Raw genomic sequence first — 21,083 nt, forward strand, 5'->3', positions numbered from 1 at the left:
TTTGGCTTGAGTCTTTCTTAAGGTCACAAGATATCAGTTGGGGCTGCATCATCTAAAGGATCGAATGGAAAAAAAATTTAAAAAAATAATAAAGGATCGAATGGGGATACGGTACCTTCTTCCAAGATGACTCACTCACATGGCTGTTGGTAGGAGTTCCTTATCATGTGGATCTCTCCAGAAGGCTGCCTTATTATGGCAGCTGGCTTCCCCCAGAGTAAGTGATCCAAGAGAGCTAAAAGGAACCTTTTCATGACCTAGTTTTGCAAGTTGTACACCATCACTTCTGTTTTTTTTTTTTTTTTTTTTTTCTATTTCTTAGAAGTGAGTCACTGAAGACTGCAGACTGGAAGGGAAGATTTTTCAAAGAATTTTTAACATATTTTAAAACCACCCCACTGATGCATGGTGATTTCTAAAGCAAGTAACCCCTTTTAGAACCTAAGGGCCTTTTTCTACTATAAGTAGGCCCTTAACCTGGACAGTCCGTGGCTTCCCTCAGGACAGGGCAAAGGGAGATGAGTGTGAAATGAGGATGATGTAACCCTCTGCAAGCCCACGAGTTGAGGGACACTTTTTCAAAATGCTGCAGAAAGACATAATTGTTCCACCCGTAGATTTTATTTATTTATTTTTTTTCTAAAGATTTTATTTATTTATTCATGAGAGACACATAGAGAGGCAGAGACACAGGAAGAGAGAGAATCAGGCTCCCTGCAGGGAGCCCGATGCAGGACCCAATCCCAGAACTCCAGGATCACGCCCTGGGCCAAAGGGAAGTGCCCAACTGCTGAGCCACCCAGGTGTCCCCCACCCATGGATTTTAGTGTGAATTATGCAGCTGAGGTACCTGAGCATTCTTTGGGATGGATCCCTGGATTCGCTGGTTTCATGTTTGGTTTGCTGGGCTGAGACACAGCATCTGGGTTTCATATAACCCTCCTATAGACTTGCAGCTGAGCTGGCTAAATGGGAAATAACCAGCCCAGTGCCCCTGCTAGCACAGGCCTCGCTAGGATTATGAGGACACACAGTGCCTTTCTTTATTCGGTTTTTATCTCATCCTCTTAGTCCCTGTGTTCCTTTTTCTCAGACACAGAGGGTGCTGCCCACATCTCAGCAATATCACCTCATCCCTCCCAGAAACTGCATGTCTGATCCTAAGACAACCTTGCCCATCCCTTTTGTCTTCCTTTCTCCAAAGCACAAACTCCCATCTTGCTGCCTGCTGCTGCCTCTCCTAACCTCTGCATACTATACAGTTCTAGATGACTCATCTGGAAATAATTTGATCAGCTGTCACAAGAATTTTAGTGCTCAGCTGAGCCCCTGGCAAAAATGTCCAGCAGCGAAACCAACCATAATATCCTTTATAAATTTAAAATCAGACTGGGTCCTCCATTTTCCCTGTAAATGTTTCCTGGCCTATAAAGGAATTTAAGATCTATCTGCTGTGTAGATTTAGAGGAAAAAGTTTTAGTGGGACACATTTGGCCAAAAGACTTCTCTGAGCATCTATAGCTTTGCCTATAAAATAAGCATGGAATGGATTAATCCATGGGAAAGTGTTTATCATGGTGCCTGGCATATGATGAGTGTTCAATAAATCCTAATTTTCTTCCTGCCTAATTTAAAATTGTAGTCCTACTAGGAGGGAAAGAATGATTCAGTGTGCCACCCATGCCCTAGACTGCTACTTGCCAGGGGCATGTTAATATGTACCTCACCAGGTCCTAAGTTCAGGGATTGCCAAAGGCCTGTGATTGATGACTCAAAAACCCAAGGCAGCTCAATTTAGTTCTGTTCAGGAAAGAAGTTGCAGATGAGCAAACTGCCCTTGCATTGTAGAAAGCACTATAAAACAGAGGAAATCCCAGGACATGAATGAACCACATTTTTGTTGTTTTTCTGCACTAACTTGGAAGAAGTGAATGTACTTTTCAACACAGGCTGTCCAGACTCAATCTTAGAAGTAGAAAGCTCTCAGAAACTACAATCAGTTCCTCTACTTTATAGATGAGAAACTACCATCCAAAAGGTTTCTTTTAATACATAGAATTTGAACATTTAGTGAAAGGTATTACCTAGGTACAAGATTATATTTCTCCTCAAGCCAGCACAATATTCATCACTTACCTTTCCTCAAGACATTCTTAATGTGTACATAGAGGAAGGAAGAAATGAGTTGAAAGACTTGCCCAAGGTCACAAATCAGTAGCTGGAGGAACTAGAACCCCCCCAATCTCCAGACTACCCATTAGTACTCTCGAGTAAGACCAGAACAGGCATGAAAATAGCTAGGAAAACTCAAGCAGGTATCTTAGATCAGCTCCAAAATGATCCACTTAAGCCCATCCATGGGTAAGAAATGTAGCACACTGACACCAGCACATAAAGAATGTTAACATCTTCCATGATGTCTCTAGATCAATCCCCACCTACAAATACATTACATAAAAAGACTTCACCCTCATTAATTTCCTTTTGCAAAAAGATTTTTATTTAATTATTTTAGAGATAGAGAGAATGGGGGAGGGGCAGAGGGAGTGGGAGAGAAGCAGACTCCCCACTGAGTGAAGAGCCCAACTTGGGGCTTGATCACAGGACCCTGAGATCACAACCTGAGCCAAAACCAAGAGTCAGCTGCTTACCCAACAGAGCCACCCAGGCACCCCCACCTTCATTAATTTCTTAAACAGCTTCTACTTCATTGCCTTTTTGTTTCAGAGTCAAGGTATACAGAGGCCTTGGAGTCAGAATTTTACCAATCAGCGTACAAAGTGCTGTAAATATATTAAAGAGTGCAGAATTCTCCCATCTACCTTTGAGGAATAAGAAAGAGGCAAAATGTCATTACTCAGAGGTATTCTGACCTGTGCTACCTGAAGAGTACAAAGCACCTAAAATCCATTTCTAAGCAAATTTCCCTTCTAAGTATATATAATCCCATATTTACCAATAATGAAAGATCACATGATATGTAGGCCTTTCAGATGCCATTCAGCCTTTATCAACCCAGATTCCTCTTCTGAAATATGAACATGGAAAATTATTTGAGTGTCTCCCTTAATTCCCTCAAAGATGGTACCATCCTATATTCTTAGGAAAGTTGATCTATTATGTACAGGCATTAGGGCTTGATTCTCTCAAAAACAAAGTGGCTGAGAAATGGCTAGAGCAATCTAATATGCCTCCAAGTCCTGAACATGTCACAGTTGTTCTTGCTATGTGCTCATGTGCATACACACACGTGCATGCATGCACACACACACATTTCCAAAAAAAGTCCTTTTTTAGGAACTCTTAACAATGAAAGTGGATGCATTACCTCCAAAATTTTATCAGAGGGAAGACATCATTTGTATTCATGTGACACAAAGACATTATTTCTTTTCTTATTTGAGAAACATAGCAGGAAGATCAGCAAGTCTTTTGTAGATAAGCAAATTATAACTCAAACAAGAATAGACTGCTGGTATGTTTGTTATGAAGAATATTAAGTGGGTTTTGTAGGCAAGTTGGACTAAAATGCACTCCTCTTGAAGCATTTGGGAAGTTCTTTCCAACTTTTCAGTTAATCCACAAATAATTCCAGAGCATCGCCCTCTTAAATGGCCTGAGAGGAGGCGACCAAGTACTAACACGTTGTGTGTTTTGCCAACTGATTGCTGATTTTTCACTTTACTGAAATTGATTGATTCAAATCTCTTGAGTAAAACAAAGGTCAGTGATTTGTCTGTCATTGTGCCATTTTGGTCCCTTGCTAGCAATTGGAAAATCAGCTTATAGTTGGTAAAATAGAGCCAAGCTTGAGAAGGAATTCACATTTATAGATTGCCTGCTAGAAACCAGGCAAAGTGCCAAGTGCTTTGCACCTATAATCTCATCTAACCCCCATGAGGTAAGTGGTTTTCTCATTTCCCTTTTACAGATTAAAAATGTGAGCCTCAGATTTACACAGCCACTGGCAGAACTAATAGGATTCAGACAGATTTCCATGGCTTGTATGTTCAGGATTCTCCAGGATTCAGCAGATCTTCCTCTAGTGAGGATGGGAAAATAAATCAGAGCATTTTACGTATTTTTCAGATGTACATCCCCTATTATGCAGCAGACAAAATCTCTGCCAAAATATGACCACCTTTAACTTGTATGATCAGATGAAATGGGGAGCAGTAAGATGAAGAAATTAAAATTCATGGATGACACTATAAACTTGACCCTCTTGCCATGACTGATTCAAAGGAACAGTATTTCCAAAGAGCTGGTGTGCCATGTTTCACACACACAAAAAAAGGTCAGAACTCAGAAGGCTGATGCCCTACTGTCCTTAGAATCATGTGATAGAGGAAACAGACATATAGAGTATAGTTAGATGATTTAATGATGTTCTGGTATTCTCAGATTGTGATAAGTATGTCAGATGGCCCAGAATTACTTTCACTACCTTATTCATTTGAAAATTTTATGTTCACTGATGGTCTTTCATTAGGTTCCCAGGAATTAGAAAATGTGTTCTTGTGTCTCAGTTAGAACAAGTGTCTGGGATTCACTATAATACATAGATTAACCTCTAGAAAATCCACTGTCCCCTGCCTCTCAGAGAAATAATTTGGGTCTTCCTCCTCCTTGGCATGGATACTTGGGAACCTGCTGTCAGAAAATAGAGAACAGAAAAAAAAAAAAAAAAGAAAATAGAGAACAGTAACTGAAGTATTTTCTTTTGTCCAAAAGCACAACGCAGAGGCACTTTAAGGATAGGAGAAAAGTCCTTCTGCTAAGCCTCTTTCAACAAAGCATTAATATTTATTAACTTGTACTTTGCTATAGAATGAATGTTTTATGATCAAAAATGAGTAACAACAAAATGGGAATTTTAACCACAAGTGACCTACTCTTCCAGTGATAAAGAACTCAGGATGGAGTTAGCAAACCACTGTCTCTTTATTTTAGGGGACTCTTATGCACTCATCTAGACAAAGGAGTAATTGAATACTGCTCCATTACTGGAAAAAAATCCCATCCATTACTGGAAACAATAATCAAAAAGTTATGAGCTTCCTTTATCACTAAGAGTCAACTAAAATGAAGCTATGAATTAATGTTATATTAATGCTACATTAACAAATAAGACATATTAAAAGGAATGAAGGATATTTGAAAAGCTCAAAATTACACATTTTGAATTTAGATGAGATCAAATCCCAAACAATTCAGAAAAGAGTAGGTCCCCCCCCTTTTCTTTTTTCAATTCTGAACAAAAGCATGCCTGTCTCAAGTTTTCCTGTTCACTCATTCACTATGTATTGAGTAGATTCTGTTTGCCAGGCACATAGACATGGATTTGGAAATTGGAGTCAAGATCTAAAAAATGACTTTTATGAGATCTTTACTATTAAAGACTGCCCTTACTAAACCACTTTGTAATTTCTTTAACAAACTACTCAATCTTACTACAGCTTTTCATGGTGAGTTATTACATACTAAAAATGAATGAGAACATCTCGATTCCATAATTGTGCACAAAGGCACAGAAATAAAAACCCAGTAGTATTTATTTCTGTGCTGTCATTTCTGATGATTCAGTACAGGGATAACTGTTACTGGGCCTGGATAACAATGAGCTTGTGAAATATTCCTTTTCATAATCTTGAGTGAATTCTCTACCTAAATATTATAGGAGTAGATTTCCAAAATATCATCTTGTTTCTGTTGTGTCTAAGCAGTGTGGGAAAGGGGAACAAAAGCACAGATTTTGGACTCATACTTGGGTGTCAATTCTGGTTCTGTGTGTAAGAAACTCTTGAAAAACCTATTTTACCTCCAGTTCTTTTTCTCCATCTACAAGATAAGCATAAGAGCATCTACCTTGCAGGATTGTTGCAAGGAACATAGATAATGTCTACAAAGCAACTAGAACTAGCAACTAAAACTCACAATAGGTTTTGCCTTTCTTTTGATATCAAAAATCTAAAAGACTTACTCTGTTTTAGGTAGTATAATTCACCATGACATTAAAATAACACAACAACAACAAAAAAGGCAGAGATGAATATTTTGATTCATAACCCACCTCAGGAGACATGTATTTGACATTCAACATTTTCACTTAAATAAGGTGTCTAAGAAGAACAGTGTTCACTTTTTATTTTTTCATTTTTTATTTTTTTACTTATTTATTCATGAGAGATACAGAGAGAGAGGCAGAGACTCAGGCAGAGGGAGAAATAGGCTACTTGCAGGGAGCCCAATGCGGGACTCAATCCCGGGCCCCCATAATCACACCCCAGGCCAAAGTCGGTGCTAAACTGCTGAGCCACCCAGGCTGCCCCCCTTTTAATTAACAGATCTTCAGATGACTGAATGGGCTGGATAGAAACGATCACCCTGGCCCCCACCCCCACCCTCACCCGCCTCCAGAACCATAATTGCTCGGCTCTGCCCATTAGAGTATGGACACCATGGAGAAAAGAAAAAAACCACATGAGTAAACATGAAAATTACTTGTGGTTTGTCAGCAAATGAAAGATCGACTTTAAAATGACACAATCATTCACACGTCAGTTTTTGAGTATGATGAGAGCACAAACTCTAGCTTCTGTATCAGTTCAGCATATAAATAAATACAATAAAATTATTCTTTAACTGTAATCTTGCTGGGACTGGGGACATTGACCATAAAACTTGCTCCCCACAGCGGTATTAGGAAGAGGATATAAACTCCATTTTCTCTGTACTGAAGAATTGATTTATCCTTCTCTCTCTGTTTCCTCTCTGTCTGGTTCTCCTTTTCATATTTTCCTCTTTTTTTCCTCTGACTTCTGCTTCTTCCTTTTAAAATCCTGCAGGTGGTCCGGCCATATCAGACCATGTCCAATCCCATGAGCAAGCTCACTGTTCTCAACAGCATGCATTCCCACTTCATTCTGGCTGACAATGGGACCACCGGGAAATATGGAGCTGAGGTGAAGCTGAGGAGACAACTGGAAAAGCATATTTCTCTCCAGAAGATAAACACAAGTAAGTAGGTGACTGCTCCCGCTGTCATACCTCATAGCAAACATGTGGAAAGTGAGTAACTTCGAGTATACCATGTGGCAATATTATAAAAACTTGAGCAAATTGCAAACACAGACCATGATGTGTCTGCTGGGCCAGTGGTTAGAACCTGAGGAAGTCGTCTGGAGGAGGAGGACTGGACATGATTAGTGGACTAGTGCTCATTTGTCACAGGTGAGAAACCCAATCCCATCTGGGGTGTACGCATACAGACACACTTTTCTTTCCAAAATTTCTCTACATCCTTTACACAGTACTCTATCTAAGGAGGAAAGGCACCCTGGAGAAATTGTTTCTATGTATTAAGCTATTTTTGTTGGCTAAAAATAATATATATATATAAATATCCAATATATTTATTAGATATAACATTTGTATATGTAACTATATAAAATTTATTATATATAAATATACAAATATGTTAGATATTTACATATGTGTAAGTTTTGATCTTAGCATAGATCTGCCTACACGATGGAATTTCAAGGCAACTGAACAAAAGTAAACAAAAAGTATCCTGTGTAACCATCTTCATAAACTTTAATTCTGTATCTTAATTCTATGTATGTATTTATTGTCTTTAAACATAATATATTTAGATATATGTGCATGTGTATGCACACTACATAATTCATATCTGATGGTGACACTAAAAGTACCTCTTAAATACTCAGGTGTTCTATGCTGTATTGACTGTGCCCACAATGAACTATGAAAAGGTGACATTGTGAAAATAGCAGTGCTTCTCAAATCACTAAGTGGCTTGCATTTAAATGTAACAGAGGTAGGAAAATCATCCACTATCTTTCCTCACAAAATAAACTTCAGTTTGTTTCCACAAAGTTAACACTTGAGGAGGATTCGTGGCAGGCTCCCCATTTAGGGTAGTCGTATGTCCCTTCAGGGAAACTTGGATCTATTTGATCAAACTTTCAAAGCCTATGTTTCTAAATAACAAAAGATTCTCCTCTTTGGCTAGATGTGTTTCGAAAAGCTCAGTGTGCTGTGATTCAGCTTGTCCAAATGGCTGTTCCCTATTCTTTTCTCTGTACCTGTCTGGGGTGGGTTTTCCTTGCCAGAGCCACCTTCCTCCCAGAACTGGAATGTTCTCCCTATCAGACCACACCTTCTCTCTTATGCCTTTTGTAGCCCCCACTCTTAGGAGCTGCTACTGTTTTTCTCTTTTTCACAGAAGAGTCTGAAATAGTACATTTTGGTGTAGGCCTAAAATCCAAGTTGTATTAGGAAACCGTCTTCTATCTAAGGATCCCCAATGTTCTTTGGAAAGAGAAAACAGGATTATCCAAAGCTAAACCTCTCTTGGAAGAAAAAAGAATAGAAAAGACTAGAAAATCGATCCAGAAACCGGCAGAGATCAAATGTAACAAAGCACTATAACCAATGGGTGGTAGATTTTGTAAAAACTAAAATGGAGTTGTATTACAATAGTTGCTAGAAAAGGCAAATGTTAGGTAACTAGTGGTATCTACTTAGATTTTGACAGGCTGAAACATTACTTTGTATATATCATCAGGTTAAGAATAAGAATCTAAATGAGAGTGACCTAAAAGATGCAGGATGGGAGCAGGATAGACAAAGAACAAATTCAGGGTCAGATTCAGTGCAAAGAATGTCATTGTGCCAGACCCAGTGGCAGCCTGGCTAGTTAGTAGTTAGGAAGAGAGCTAGGCATGTGGTGGTGGAAGTATACACCCAGCTCAGGGGTGCTAGGGGAGTTAAACCCAGCCAGGGCTCTGTGTGCCAAGCTCAGTGCCTCACAGGCTGCCCAAGGAAAGGATGCTGTAGTTCTAACTGGTTGTCCTAAAGGGAATATCTTTTTGTAATTTAAGTACCTAGAGGGTCACCTCTCTCAAAAGCTCCCAGAGGTGCTAAATGTGTGGATGGCCTGCAGCAGAGGCCTGGAGAGGCTCCTGTATGGTAAGCATGGAGTCAAAAGGCAGGCCAAGGCTAGTAAGGGTGTCAAAGATGCTGGAGGAGCCAACAGCCCTTGCACACACACACCTCATGCCATTCAGAGGGACAGTGGACCCTTGCTAGATGACCAAGGCAGGGAGAAGCACACAGAAACATTGACAAGTGGGGACCCAGTCAAGGGTCTAGGCTGAAGAACCATGCACCCAAGTACAAAGCTGAGGCAGAAGATCAGAGAAGCAGGCCAGAGATTCTTGAACTGCTCCAAGTCCACAAACAGGGTTAGGTCTGGGGTGAGGGATGAGCCCCCAGCTTGGGTTAAGTGACAGTAGCTGGAATGAGGTGGGGGCAGGGGGAGCCAGATGGCCGTTGGAATGATCATATTTTATAAACATAATTGTTCTCTCTGCTTTGAGATCTGTATTTGAAGATTTGTAGAAACCCACAGGCTCCCATTGAGTAAAAAATAAATGGGAAGAGGAAGTTAAAGAGACCCAGAGGAGATTTCTGAGGTCACAGGAAGTAAAAAGGCTCAGGGTGAGCAGTTTGCCCACAAGTTGTAGTGAAAAACACCACGAGTTAGCTTTTACACCAGCTCTGTCCCTAAGCTTAATCTGAGAGGGTGATCAACTTGTCCCAAGTGCCCGTCACTGTCTCCAATTTATTATTGATTTATCTTCCCTCAGTCCCAGGCAAACCCAGATGATGGATCCACCCTCCAAGTGAGCAACTCATAAGTCAGTTGGTCTCCTTCTCTTTTTACTGCATTCACCCCAAAAAGTAGGGAAGGAGCAGCAAGGTGTTCAGAGCTTAAGGAGTGACCCAGGCTCCCCAAAGTAGAGCAGGACCTTGAGACCTCAATCTAGTTAGCAGCACCCCACCCCTCCCCTGGAGAACACAGAAGCCTCCAGAAGAGGACTAATGAGGGGGAAAGTTGACCCGGTTATAATAGGAGACAGAAGTACGAATACAAACCTTTAAGGCAATCAATCTCCCATCAATACCTTTGAACAGCAACTCTGCTTTCTAATGTGGACACTATTTCTTTTCATTATGTCATAATCAGTAGCAATGTAGTTCTTCCAATCAAAAATAAAACTTTCTTTTGTAAGCTGATTCTAAAAACTTCATTTGCTTTTATAGCTCCCTCCAACAGTTAAAGAAATCTAAAACACAATGGTGGGACTCCATTTGAGGCCCCAGTTTGGTCTCTTGAAAATCAGCCGCCCTACCACAATAGCACTCCTCATCACCCCCACACCTCGGATGACACCAGGGATGTCTGGATGCACTGTGCGTTTTTCTCATCAGAGTGCCACTCCTCCTCATCACTTAGGGGTGACCTGCCTACCACAGTAGCCTTTCAACAAGTCTGTTTCTTACTTACATGCAATAATCTTCTGAAGGATATTTTCCTTAAATAATAAGTGAATCCTGCTTGGGAGAACTTTGAACCCTTTCTCATCAAAACGCTAAGTATTAATGATAATATATTACGAGCACCAGTGCTTTAGATGTGTCTATGCACTCTGGCATCCATTATCTCGTCCCTCTCCACACACCCCCATCACTGCTGTCAGCAGTCCCTTCTGAAGTATTGTCACTGGTTCCTGAAAGACTATGTAAACGGGAACCCTTTTGGATATGAACAGTGACCTGCTTTGGAACACTCTCCCATCTGCAATTTACTAAACTTCAAATTCAACGAGCACAGCCTCCGACAGTTCCAAGCATGACTTCTTAAGATACAGATACTTCTTGAAGTCCTGTTATAGACCAGCCATGGCTGAGGTCTGGAAAAGCAGCTGTTGACAATTCATTGAGCTGAACTCCAGAGGGGCAGAGTAATAGGGAAATAAGTTGATAAATAAATATATGATATCTGGTAGTAAAAAGAACTATTAAGAAAAATAGAGAGGATCCCTGGGTGGCTCAGTGGTTTGGCGCCTACCTTTGGCCCAGGGTGTGATCCTAGAGTCCCAGGATTGAGTCCCACGTCAGGCTCCCTGCATGGAGCCTGCTTCTCCCTCTGCCTGTGTCTCTGCCTTTCTCTCTATCTGTGTCTCTCATGAATAAATAAATAAAATCTTTATTTAAAAAAAAGAAAAAATAGAGCAGCGGGAGGTGATGACTGAACCTGCGTGCACCTGTTTGCGTGCATGGGCACCTGCGCATTGAGAGGATGGTGTAGAAGCAGGTGGTCAGGGAGGGTCTCTGTGAGGAGGTGACGTGGAAGCAGAGACCTGAATGAAGTCAGGGAGCCCATGGTGGGGAGAACATTCTGAGGAGAGTGAAAGTAGAGACAAAAGCCCCAGGTATTCAATAAAGAGCAAGACATTTGGGAAAAGTTGGAATTTATTCTAAGAGAATTTTGATCTGGCAAATTGCAGGATCTACTTTAGGGTTTAAAATATTACTCTGCTGCTGTGTGCAGAGATCAGACTGAGGTAGGGACAGGATTTCAAGCAGAGAGACATTTTGGTAGGCCATTGAAATAATGCAGGAGGCATTGCGTGTAGTTGGAAATAGAATGGCAGCAAAAGAGGTAGTAAAACGTGATTGGACTCAAATATATGCATAGATATTTTCTTAACTGATCTTTGTTGAAAATATAAAACATGCATAGCATAAAATTTGTCATTTGAACCATTTTTAAGTACACAGTTCTGTGTCTTTGAGTCCATATACCTTGTGTATGACCATTACCATTGTCTATCCCCAGAACATTCTCATCATTCCAAACTGAAGTTCTGTACCCATTAAACACTAACTCCCCCTTCCTCCCTCCCTTCAGCCCCTGACAACTATTATTCTACTTTATATCCTTATGAATTCACCTATTCTAGGTGCCTCAGGTAAATCATATAATATTGGTCCTAAGATGTATTGTTAAGGTATAACTCATGAGGACCTGCAAATAAATTGGGCATCCAGGGTAAGAAAGAGACACGTCAAGGAAGCTGCAAGGCCATTCTTAGCAAACACTGGTATATTCTTAAAACAGGGGGGCTAGTGAGAACTCTGAAGAAGTAAACTTTTGAAGGAAAAAAAGGGACTTTGGGCAAAGTCCTTGAGAGAGGGAGGTGATGAGATTCAGTGCACAAATAAAGAGCTCAGCCTTAGGACAAGGGACAGCTTCATCCTGCATAGCAGGAAGGAAGGCAGAGCATATGGGCACAGACGTGGGTAGGATGAAATATTTTCTGCTGGGATTATCAGGTACTTCTCTGTAGACAGTTTCTGTATAAAGAAAAGAATATGGGAGGTCATCAGCAAAGAATGTGGAAGGGGAGGAGGTAGAGGAGATTAAGGGAAAGAACTACAGCTCATGTAGAGACAAGGAGAGTAACCTGACCAGGGGAATGTTGCATTGCCCCATCGCACCCTGGCCCCACTTGGTATTTGTGGTTGCGAATTTCAAGAGGCACAGACCCCCAGGATTGTGTGTTTTCTTTGAAGCCATGGTCAGCTCCAGGGACAGAACAGTCATAAAATTAAGTTAAGCATCTGCTGGAGTTTTGCCTGGCAAATAAGAGGGAGAGAGAGGCAAGGAAGTGAGGCTGCATGTACTCTAGAATCCCATATACCTGTATCCCAGGAGCATCCTCAGTGTCTGTGAATGAAAGCAATGCTGTGGCTGACGTTCACAAGAACATAAAATCATTCATCTCAAAGATCAGACCGAGGCACAGAGAAGTGATGAAGAGAATTATCAAAGGTGACCCACACCTTTCATTAATATTGCCAAACATCACATATGAAGTTTGAACTATTTCAATAAACAAAGGTACATCATCAAAAATGCTTCATGCTTATTTTATTGCTGTTCACATAGTCACATAAATTGAGGCAACTTAGCACATTGCTGGGAACATACTAGCTGCTCAGGAAATATGTATTAGCTACAAGACTACCAAGGGGCTGCTCCAGGAAGTAGCATATAAGTAGCCCCATAGGACTTTAAAATCCCAAGCGTATCTTTTGCAAAATTTTTATTGTTAAAATTGTCACATACAAAAAAGTTGGAGAATATTTTAATAACCCACTGTGACTGTCACCCAGCCCCTACATTTATCAGTCCATGGCCAAGCTTAGAATCTCTCTATATATACCCACCTACATCCTCCTCTGGATACTTTTGAAGGAAATCCAGACAGCATATCCAGACAGCATAATCCAGACAGCAATATCCATGAATATTCCAATATCAAGGTGTTTCTCTTAGACTCTGTTTCTGGGTCTGTGAACTCTGGTTAAATGAGTTAGCACATGAGTCAACATATGAAAGAATTCTGGCATCTGGCCATCCAGAAACACTGGTTCCCTTCCTGCCTTCGTGGTGGTACAGTGCTCCTCAGGCAGGACCCGAGGACATTACGTAGCCTGGCTGCCATGGATTCCAACCTGAGACCAGACCCTCTCATTTGAAGCCTATCAGAGTCAAGGGTATTCATCACTATATATATAAATATATATTAATTTTTACCACAGATCAGGCCTGGCTTTGCTTGTTAAGGGGAGCCATGTACCTCTGTAGTTACTGAAAAAGTCCAAAAAGAAAAAAATGAGGCTCAAAATTATATTCTGGAACGTATCCTCAAGGCTCTGTTAACACGACTTGTTGAAGAGTAATTGATTTAAAATCCTAACTGTTGCAGCAATAACCAGGAAACTCTTTTGCCTTTTTCTCTATTGTCGAAAATATATTCTACACTGTAGTTCTTCCGCCTGTCTGAATAAACAAAGCATAATGGAGGAAATGTAGTCTTTCTTTAGAGATTCAAGTTATTCCAGTGTCTTGGAGCAATCATGGTGACTGTCAGGATTGTCGACTACTGTGTTTGGAGGTGTTAGAACTTGGGCTAAATGTGAATCAGCCCAGAATATATCTTACACTTGAAATTTTCTTCTTGTAAGTTACCATTTTACGCAAAAAGTGGATTGAAGGAAGAAGACAGAAATCTCGTTATCTTTGAGCTCTATTTGATTAAAATGTTTCCCCTTTGTTGTCTGAATTTTATTTTAGGTTTGCCCAAATGCGAAGTTTTATTCAGACTGCATACCTAATTATATTGTGAACATCAGTTTAGGTTGTAGGAAATTTCATTACGAAGCTAGAAATTTCTGACTTTGTCATCTCCAGACTATAAAGTGAAATCCCCGTCAGACTAAATCTAGTCTGAGGGATTATGTCCCGATGGCAGTCATTACAGAGACATTTATTTTATGATATTAATTGATGGGGGTGTCTGGGTAGGTTTAGATGTCCATAGCCAGTACTTTTGCTACTGTCGGGGTTTGCTGGAAAGAAAATTTGATTCTCTGCCTTTTCTTTGCCCCAGAGTAATGACTGACATTTGAGCATAGCCTCATCTGATGAAGACATGAAGAATACTTTTTCTAAAGCAGGAGCTTAAAGCAGGCTTGGTATTTCTGAGTAAACAAGGGGCAGAAATGACGGCAGATTTCATAAGCATAATCACATTTGGTATTTGAGGATATTGCTATTTAGAATTCTCTAGGAAAAATATGCTTTATTATGCAGTCCCTAAGCCAACACACCTATTTATATATGATTGTATGCTTACTCACCCAAACTAACAAAAATAATGAGAATAATGACTTCCAACAGTACAGGATGTCATCCCTAATAAATTAGGTCTTATTGTGGAAGCAAATATACCCCCTTGCCACTGAGTTACATGATACATGAGCCACATGAACATTCTAATGCACAGATTGAGTCAATGCTGGTAAAATCCAATTGGCTCCAAGGGATTTTATTTTAAAAAGTTCATCTCTATGACATCACACACATCAATTTAAAGCATTTTGTTTCCATGAAATTTCCATCAACAGAAGTAAGTACTCATGACTGCATCTTTCATATCCCGCTCCCTTTACCACCATTTTGGGTGATAATGCTTAAACATGGCTCTAGTGGTTTACCACTATGGTGGCACTGCCTCCCCTATGTAGCATTTAAATATATCAGGGGGTATCGGAGTTGACACAATTTCTAGTGCTACCGAATGGCGTGAGAGAAGAGGCTGGAATGTTAATTTTCTACCTTGTGCAGAACAGTTTCACATGAATACCCACCTGGCCCAAAGGCCTATCACATCCCTCAGGAAACACTTGCTACTCTAAGCAAGTTTCCTTGACTTTTCATTTTGTTTGTTTTTTTCAAATCTTTCCAATAGCCCATATCTGATTTGTCAAGGCCGCACCCACAATATTCTAGTCTAAAGACATATAGAAGAAGCAGCAATAGCAAACCAGCAGAGAGATTTAAAATCTTTAACAACTGGTGAAGACACTGGTTTCCTAAACCAACAGCATCAGCTGGCTATCAGCCCTGGCATGCCCTTCAGATCCCAACATCACTTGCCATTGGGAAGTTCTTCCTTATATCTGACTTCATTTGCTCCGAGTCTATTCTCTCCTGGGTGAGGACTAAAGTCACTGTCTATGTCTGAGCTCTTGGTGTAGTTGAAAACTGCAAATGGACTTGAGTTGACCTTTCTGTCATCATGGCTGTAAGGAAGCTGTTTTTCATTTGAAGAGACACACCGATTTGCTTAATGGGCAGAAGTGACTCATGAGGTAAATCAGATCAGTATTCCCAATTCAGCAGCGCCCGCTCTGAGCACCACGGCTTTATATGTTTCAGGCTCAGTGACTCTAGAAATGTGCTCGACGCTGGGAGCTCTCCTGTCAGAGTCCTTGATACTCAGAGAAATCCTACTGTCCACTGTTGTTAGCTCATGTGGGGGCAGAGGCAGAGATGGGGTTGCTTTACCCATATGCCCCTGGAAAGCCTACTTGGTAGAATGCATTGCCCAGGGAATGTTTTAATAAATCAAGTTTCTAGTAGAATAAAGAATTCAAAATTGAATATAAAGAGGACTCTAATTTTTAATCTATAAATGACTGAGAATTTTGGAGGAAGTAAGGGAGCAGGGCAGTAATATAAATCTTGAGTGAATGAATAAATGCATGGTATAAAACTCCACGAAGCAGGGCTTTTTGAAAATTCACATTTCATTCCTGGTGTATCCTTCTCATTTCCCTGGACTATAGTAGACCCTTTATATGTATTATTTTTCTATTGTTAAATCATGAAAGCATCTTACCCAGAAAATTTAACATAGATTGTCTGAAGAGTACCACTGACATCCTTGATTGATTACCAACCTCTCTGACACTCAAACTAACAATGTTGTGCATAGTAAGTGCCCAATAAGGAGTTGCTGGTTTGAATGAAAGAAGTTTAAGTGATTTGATCCAGTCCTATTATCATAAGAAATGTGTAAATTTCAACTTCAAAAAAAATCCAAAAATATTTTAGTAATGGCAGCATCATTGAAATAAGCATATGGGGGGCTATTTTAAAGGATTGTAGTCATTTATATATAATAAATAGTATATCCTAAATACTATACATATTCCTTATTTTATTCTTACTATGATTGTGAAGTCAGTCTCATTTCTTTGTGTTTATACCAAATACAGAAAGGCTAAGCCTGAGGTGGTTAACTATAGCAGAGAGGGAGACTGGCATATGTGTGTGTGTGTGTGTGTGTATATATATATATATAGTCAAGGAAAGCTGTAACGTGTGAGTGCCATGAAAGGTGTTTTTGAGAGTTTTCCATTTTGGAGTAGGTTAACTATCCATACAGTAAGAGGTTAGAATTTGCAGGAAACCATCAAGTCCCTTGCCCATAGCAGGCATTGCAAACCTAGCGTGACTTTTCCTTTGAGCCTTGACTCAGCTCAGAACAATTTTGCACTCATTAGGACATGGGTTCTGTTGCTCTGATGCCTAAATGAGACAGGAGTTTATTCCTTATGTATCTGTTATTCTGAACAGGAGTCTAGATTTAATGTAGAGGTCTCCCAGTATTGAGGACTCAGATTCCTTCTTTCATTCGCTCTTCCCATCCCTGTGGTCCATGGGAGCTTGCCATCACATCTACTTTCTAGCCAGAAAGAATCAGGAAAAAGGAGCAAGGGAAAGTCATGCCCTTCTGCCCTTTGAAGTCACAATAAGAAAGTCATACACACCATTTGGCTTCCGTCGCACATGCCAATATTTGGTCACATGTTCACACCTAGCTAAAAGGGGATTTGAAAATGTAGTCTTTATCCTGGGCGCATACATCGGGAGCTAAAATCCTTTCACAACTATGAAGAAAGGGAAAAATTAATTATCAGGGTACAGCTAGCAGTTTTTGCCATATCTTTTCAGCTTAGCTTTTCAGATTGTTAAGGAATGGCTGATTTGTCATATGAGATCAAACGTATCTGCCATTCATAAATAAGGCATGCCTGTCATAGTTCCAATATGTTCACTGGGGAGCCTAGTCTACAAACAACTCCTATAGTGCATGCTTCATACCATGTTCTTTCACTCTCTACCTGGGAGTCTTTTCGGGATCGGTAGTTGGAGAAGTCTTGCACTGGCTCTGGAAATTGCAATTTCCACTTGAAATTGGATTGAGACAAGATGTCTAAAATTATAGATTATTTTAGATCATTCTGGTTTAGTTAACTTCTTAAGTTAGCTAACTCAAACAGATCCCATAGGCCTCCAAGTAATTGCATACACTGCGCTAATGCATAATGCATGTGCATTCCATAATGGATCCTTAGTGGAGTCACTTATTTTTTGCACATCATTTGGTAACATTTTAAATCCCAAAATATTAAAAATATATAGGAAAGATTCCATGTTTCCATGACACTGTACTCTTGATACAAATGTTTCAAAGATAAATCCTGGAAAATAATTCTCATATGACCTACACATGATTGTAATCTTGGTAATAGGCAGGAGGATGGAGATTGGTCAGCCTCTCAAACCGTAAGTCACAAAAGGACTTCAGCCCTGTTGAGAGAAAAGGACTAAGGAGCTGTCTTAGGGATTAAGAGCATCCCCCCCCCACTCTGTTGAGGAAACACTTGAGGAGACCTAATGAACAGATGAGTTTCTCAAGGATTGAAATCCTTCTTATGCCAATTATCCAATATGACATTTTTACATTTTAATAACCCTGAAGTAATGACTAATAATTTGGCAAGATACAGCTGAAGGGCTCTTAAAATGTTTTGAATGTCAGTAAATATAGAATTGAGAGTATTTGCTGATACTGAAAGTTATAAAAAAAATTCATGAAGCTTCTTGTAATAAATGGTGAATTGGGTCTTCTTTGGACTGAGATACCCATGTCCTTGTTTATCCAACCCTAGTTAGTTTTTCGCTTGATTTTAGCTTGTATTATTCAATAAAATCCCAAAAGCAGAGCTGTAGGCAGTTGGAATTTACTTTCTATCTTGCTAAATGAATAGAGGTAGGAGGATCTAATGCCTTACAGATTTAGTGAAACCATAGGCAAGTGCTTTGAAAACAAACCTCACCTTTCCTCTCTGAATACTACATATGTGGAACTGCTATGTTTCTGCCAGGCCTTTTCCCTTCTTCTTTTAATAATACCAAACTCAGGGCTACAGTGACATTCACACAAACTGAGTTGCTGTAGTAAACAAATTCAAAGCTTAGAAACCCCATTAGCAAATACTGACTCAAAAAACAAATGATAAAATAAGGCAAATAATTGCAATCATGACAGAGGGCTAATTTCCATAGTAAAGAATATCCACAAATCCAAAAGAAAAATTCTGTAACAAAATGGGCAAAATACATCAACAGGAAGATCACAGAGAAGAAAGTACAAATTTCCTTATTCAAAATTAAGGAAATGAAAATTAAGACAGTGAAATGTTTTCAGCCTATCAGTTGGCAAAAAAACAAAGTTTACGGATATCACTGTCAATAAATATATATATAAATATGCATTATTTTGTGTGCAAATAAACCTTATTTGGAAGACAATTTGGCTACCCCTATTAAATTTTATTATTTTTTTACCCCTATTAAATTTTAAATGTGTACACTCTTTGGCCATATATTTTTACATCTAAGAATTTATGCTATTCATATTTACTACAGTAATGTTTACAAAGATTCATGAGTAAGTGACTGACTAAATTATATGTAAACATATAGTGACATACTCTGAAGTTATTATGAATAACGCATTAGATTGGTTTGGGCTCATATGGAAAGATATCTAAGGGTATTTTTTTCCTAAGTTAAAAAGATTGTTGTAAGCCAGTACAGCTGTGTGTTTATGATTAAATTTATGTTTATAAAAATTTGAAAAAATATACATATATGCTTATAAAATATCTGAAAGGACACACATGAATAATTAATAGTCACAGCTTATAGGGAATGAAACCTGAGGTAGAGGAGGTATGATGAGAGCTGATGTGTTCCACTTCTACCTTTTAAATACTTCTTAATGTTGGTGTTTTAGTAGTGGAAGGGAGAAAAGAAGAAGGGAAGGGAAGGGAAGGGAAGGGAAGGGAAGGGAAGGGAAGGGAAGGGAAGGGAAGGGAAGGGGAGGGAAGGGAAGGGAAAGGAAGGGGAGGGAAGGGGAGGGAAAAGAAGAGAAGAGAGGAGAAAGAGGGGAGGGGAGGGGTGGGGGAAGGGGAGGAGAGGAGAGGAGTAGAGAGAAGACAAGAAGGAAAAGGGGAGGGAAGGAGAGAAGAAGGAGTTGAGGGAAGGAAGCAAGAAAGGATAAAAGGACAGGGGGAGAGAAAGAGGGAGGAAGACAACCTTTGGCAATAGCCTATCCATGTAATGTATGAGTTTAGAACTTTCCTCCCTCAAGTGTGTGCATATCATTCTTGACCTTAGGTAAGGAGCCAGCACTGCCATGTGTTCCCTTGCTCCCTCAACTTGCTGGGGATCCTCTGTTTCATCTAAGACAAGAGGAAAGAGTTCAGTCAGGAAACCTAAGGGAAGAGGCTGATTAAAGACACAACATAGAAAATAAAAAAAAAGAAAATAATATTGTCCAATCACACATAAAGGATGTGTATAAAAATTATGAGACTGGAGCACCTGGCTGGCTTAGTCAATTAAGCATCTGCCATTGGCTCAGGTCATGATCCCCACATTGGGCTCCCTTTTCAGGAGGGAGTCTACTTCTCTCTCTCCCTCTGCCTCTCTCTCTCTCTCTCTCTCCTCTCTCTCTCTCTCTCTCTCTCTCGTTGTCTAATAAATCTTTTAAAAAATATATGAGACTAATGTAACAGATCTGATGCTTACACTTGATAGTAGCTGAAACCAGAAGCAAAATTATAATTCCCTATCTTAGTGAATGACAAACAGCCCAAGTTTATTCCCAATCCTTAACCATAACCAGACATCCTGGTATAATGGGGCTCTTGAAAATTTCCTGATTTTATGTATTTACTGTGAGTACAGTTCAGTAGAGCTGGAATTGTTCATTTCCCCTTCATTATGCTCCTGGCCACACCAAAGTCCAGCTCCCCTCTCCCAGAGTCCTCCTCCCTGAGATGGGGCTGGGTCACACAATAGCTCATTCAACAGCTGATTCATGTTGGATATTGTCTGTGGTGCTAACTGTGGAAAAGTGGCTCCTGCTGCATTTTTTATTCCATTCTCCCTTTAAGATGCTTCATATGGAGCCAAAACACAGGCTTAAAGTTCTTCAGCTTTTCAAAATGTAGCAAAATGAGAATTCCAAATATCTGTCATTTACAATAAATAATGATTGCTCTGTCTGTTATATTTCCCCTTGACAGTATTTCTATGGCTCTACCAGTATTGGCTTGTGTGCGTATAGTATACAAAGCACTGCAGGGTTTGCAAGATAAATAAAGCATAGTTGTGTGCTCAGAGAACTTAGAGTTTTACAAATAAGTTAACAATAACTAATGTTTAATTGAGTGCTATTCTAAACACTTTGCAAGAAATCATGATTTACTCCTTCTGACAACCCTATGAAGTGAGTACTGTTTATTATCCCCACCAACAAAAAAGAAAACTGAGGTCAAGCGATGGCCCCAACGTCAGCCTGGTAATAAGAGGCTGACCCGAAAAGTCTGCCTGCGTCAGAGCCCCCACCACTGGGCTGTTTCAGCTCAGGATACAAAGAGCAGCATTATACTAAGCAGCAAGTGTTAAGTGCCCTTTAATGACATAAAATACAGTA

General features: G+C 39.8%; 1 protein-coding gene and 1 long non-coding RNA gene across 15 annotated transcripts in view; one reads left to right on the top strand and one right to left on the bottom strand.

Annotated features, from left to right (window-relative positions):
- The window catches only part of TRPM3 (transient receptor potential cation channel subfamily M member 3), a 500,214-nt gene that overhangs the window by 275,089 nt on the left and 204,042 nt on the right, over window positions 1-21,083 (top strand). For all 10 annotated transcript variants that reach the window (XM_077907028.1, XM_077907033.1, XM_077907040.1 and 7 more), the window contains exon 6: window positions 6,849-7,020. In XM_077907028.1, coding sequence (XP_077763154.1) covers window positions 6,849-7,020 — 172 coding nt within the window. The remainder of the gene's footprint in view (window positions 1-6,848; window positions 7,021-21,083) is intronic.
- The window catches only part of LOC144319287 (uncharacterized), a 130,085-nt gene that overhangs the window by 59,129 nt on the left and 49,873 nt on the right, over window positions 1-21,083 (bottom strand). Inside the window, exon 3 of one of the 5 annotated variants that reach the window (XR_013385160.1) lies at window positions 11,386-12,231. The exons of the other annotated variants lie outside the window; for them this stretch is intronic. This is a non-coding gene — a long non-coding RNA (uncharacterized LOC144319287). Of the gene's footprint in view, window positions 1-11,385; window positions 12,232-21,083 lie in introns of those variants that run through there. 5 annotated transcript variants of the gene reach the window in all.

Source organism: Canis aureus, chromosome 1, assembly GCF_053574225.1.
Source record: "Canis aureus isolate CA01 chromosome 1, VMU_Caureus_v.1.0, whole genome shotgun sequence".
Classification (NCBI taxonomy): domain Eukaryota; kingdom Metazoa; phylum Chordata; class Mammalia; order Carnivora; family Canidae; genus Canis; species Canis aureus.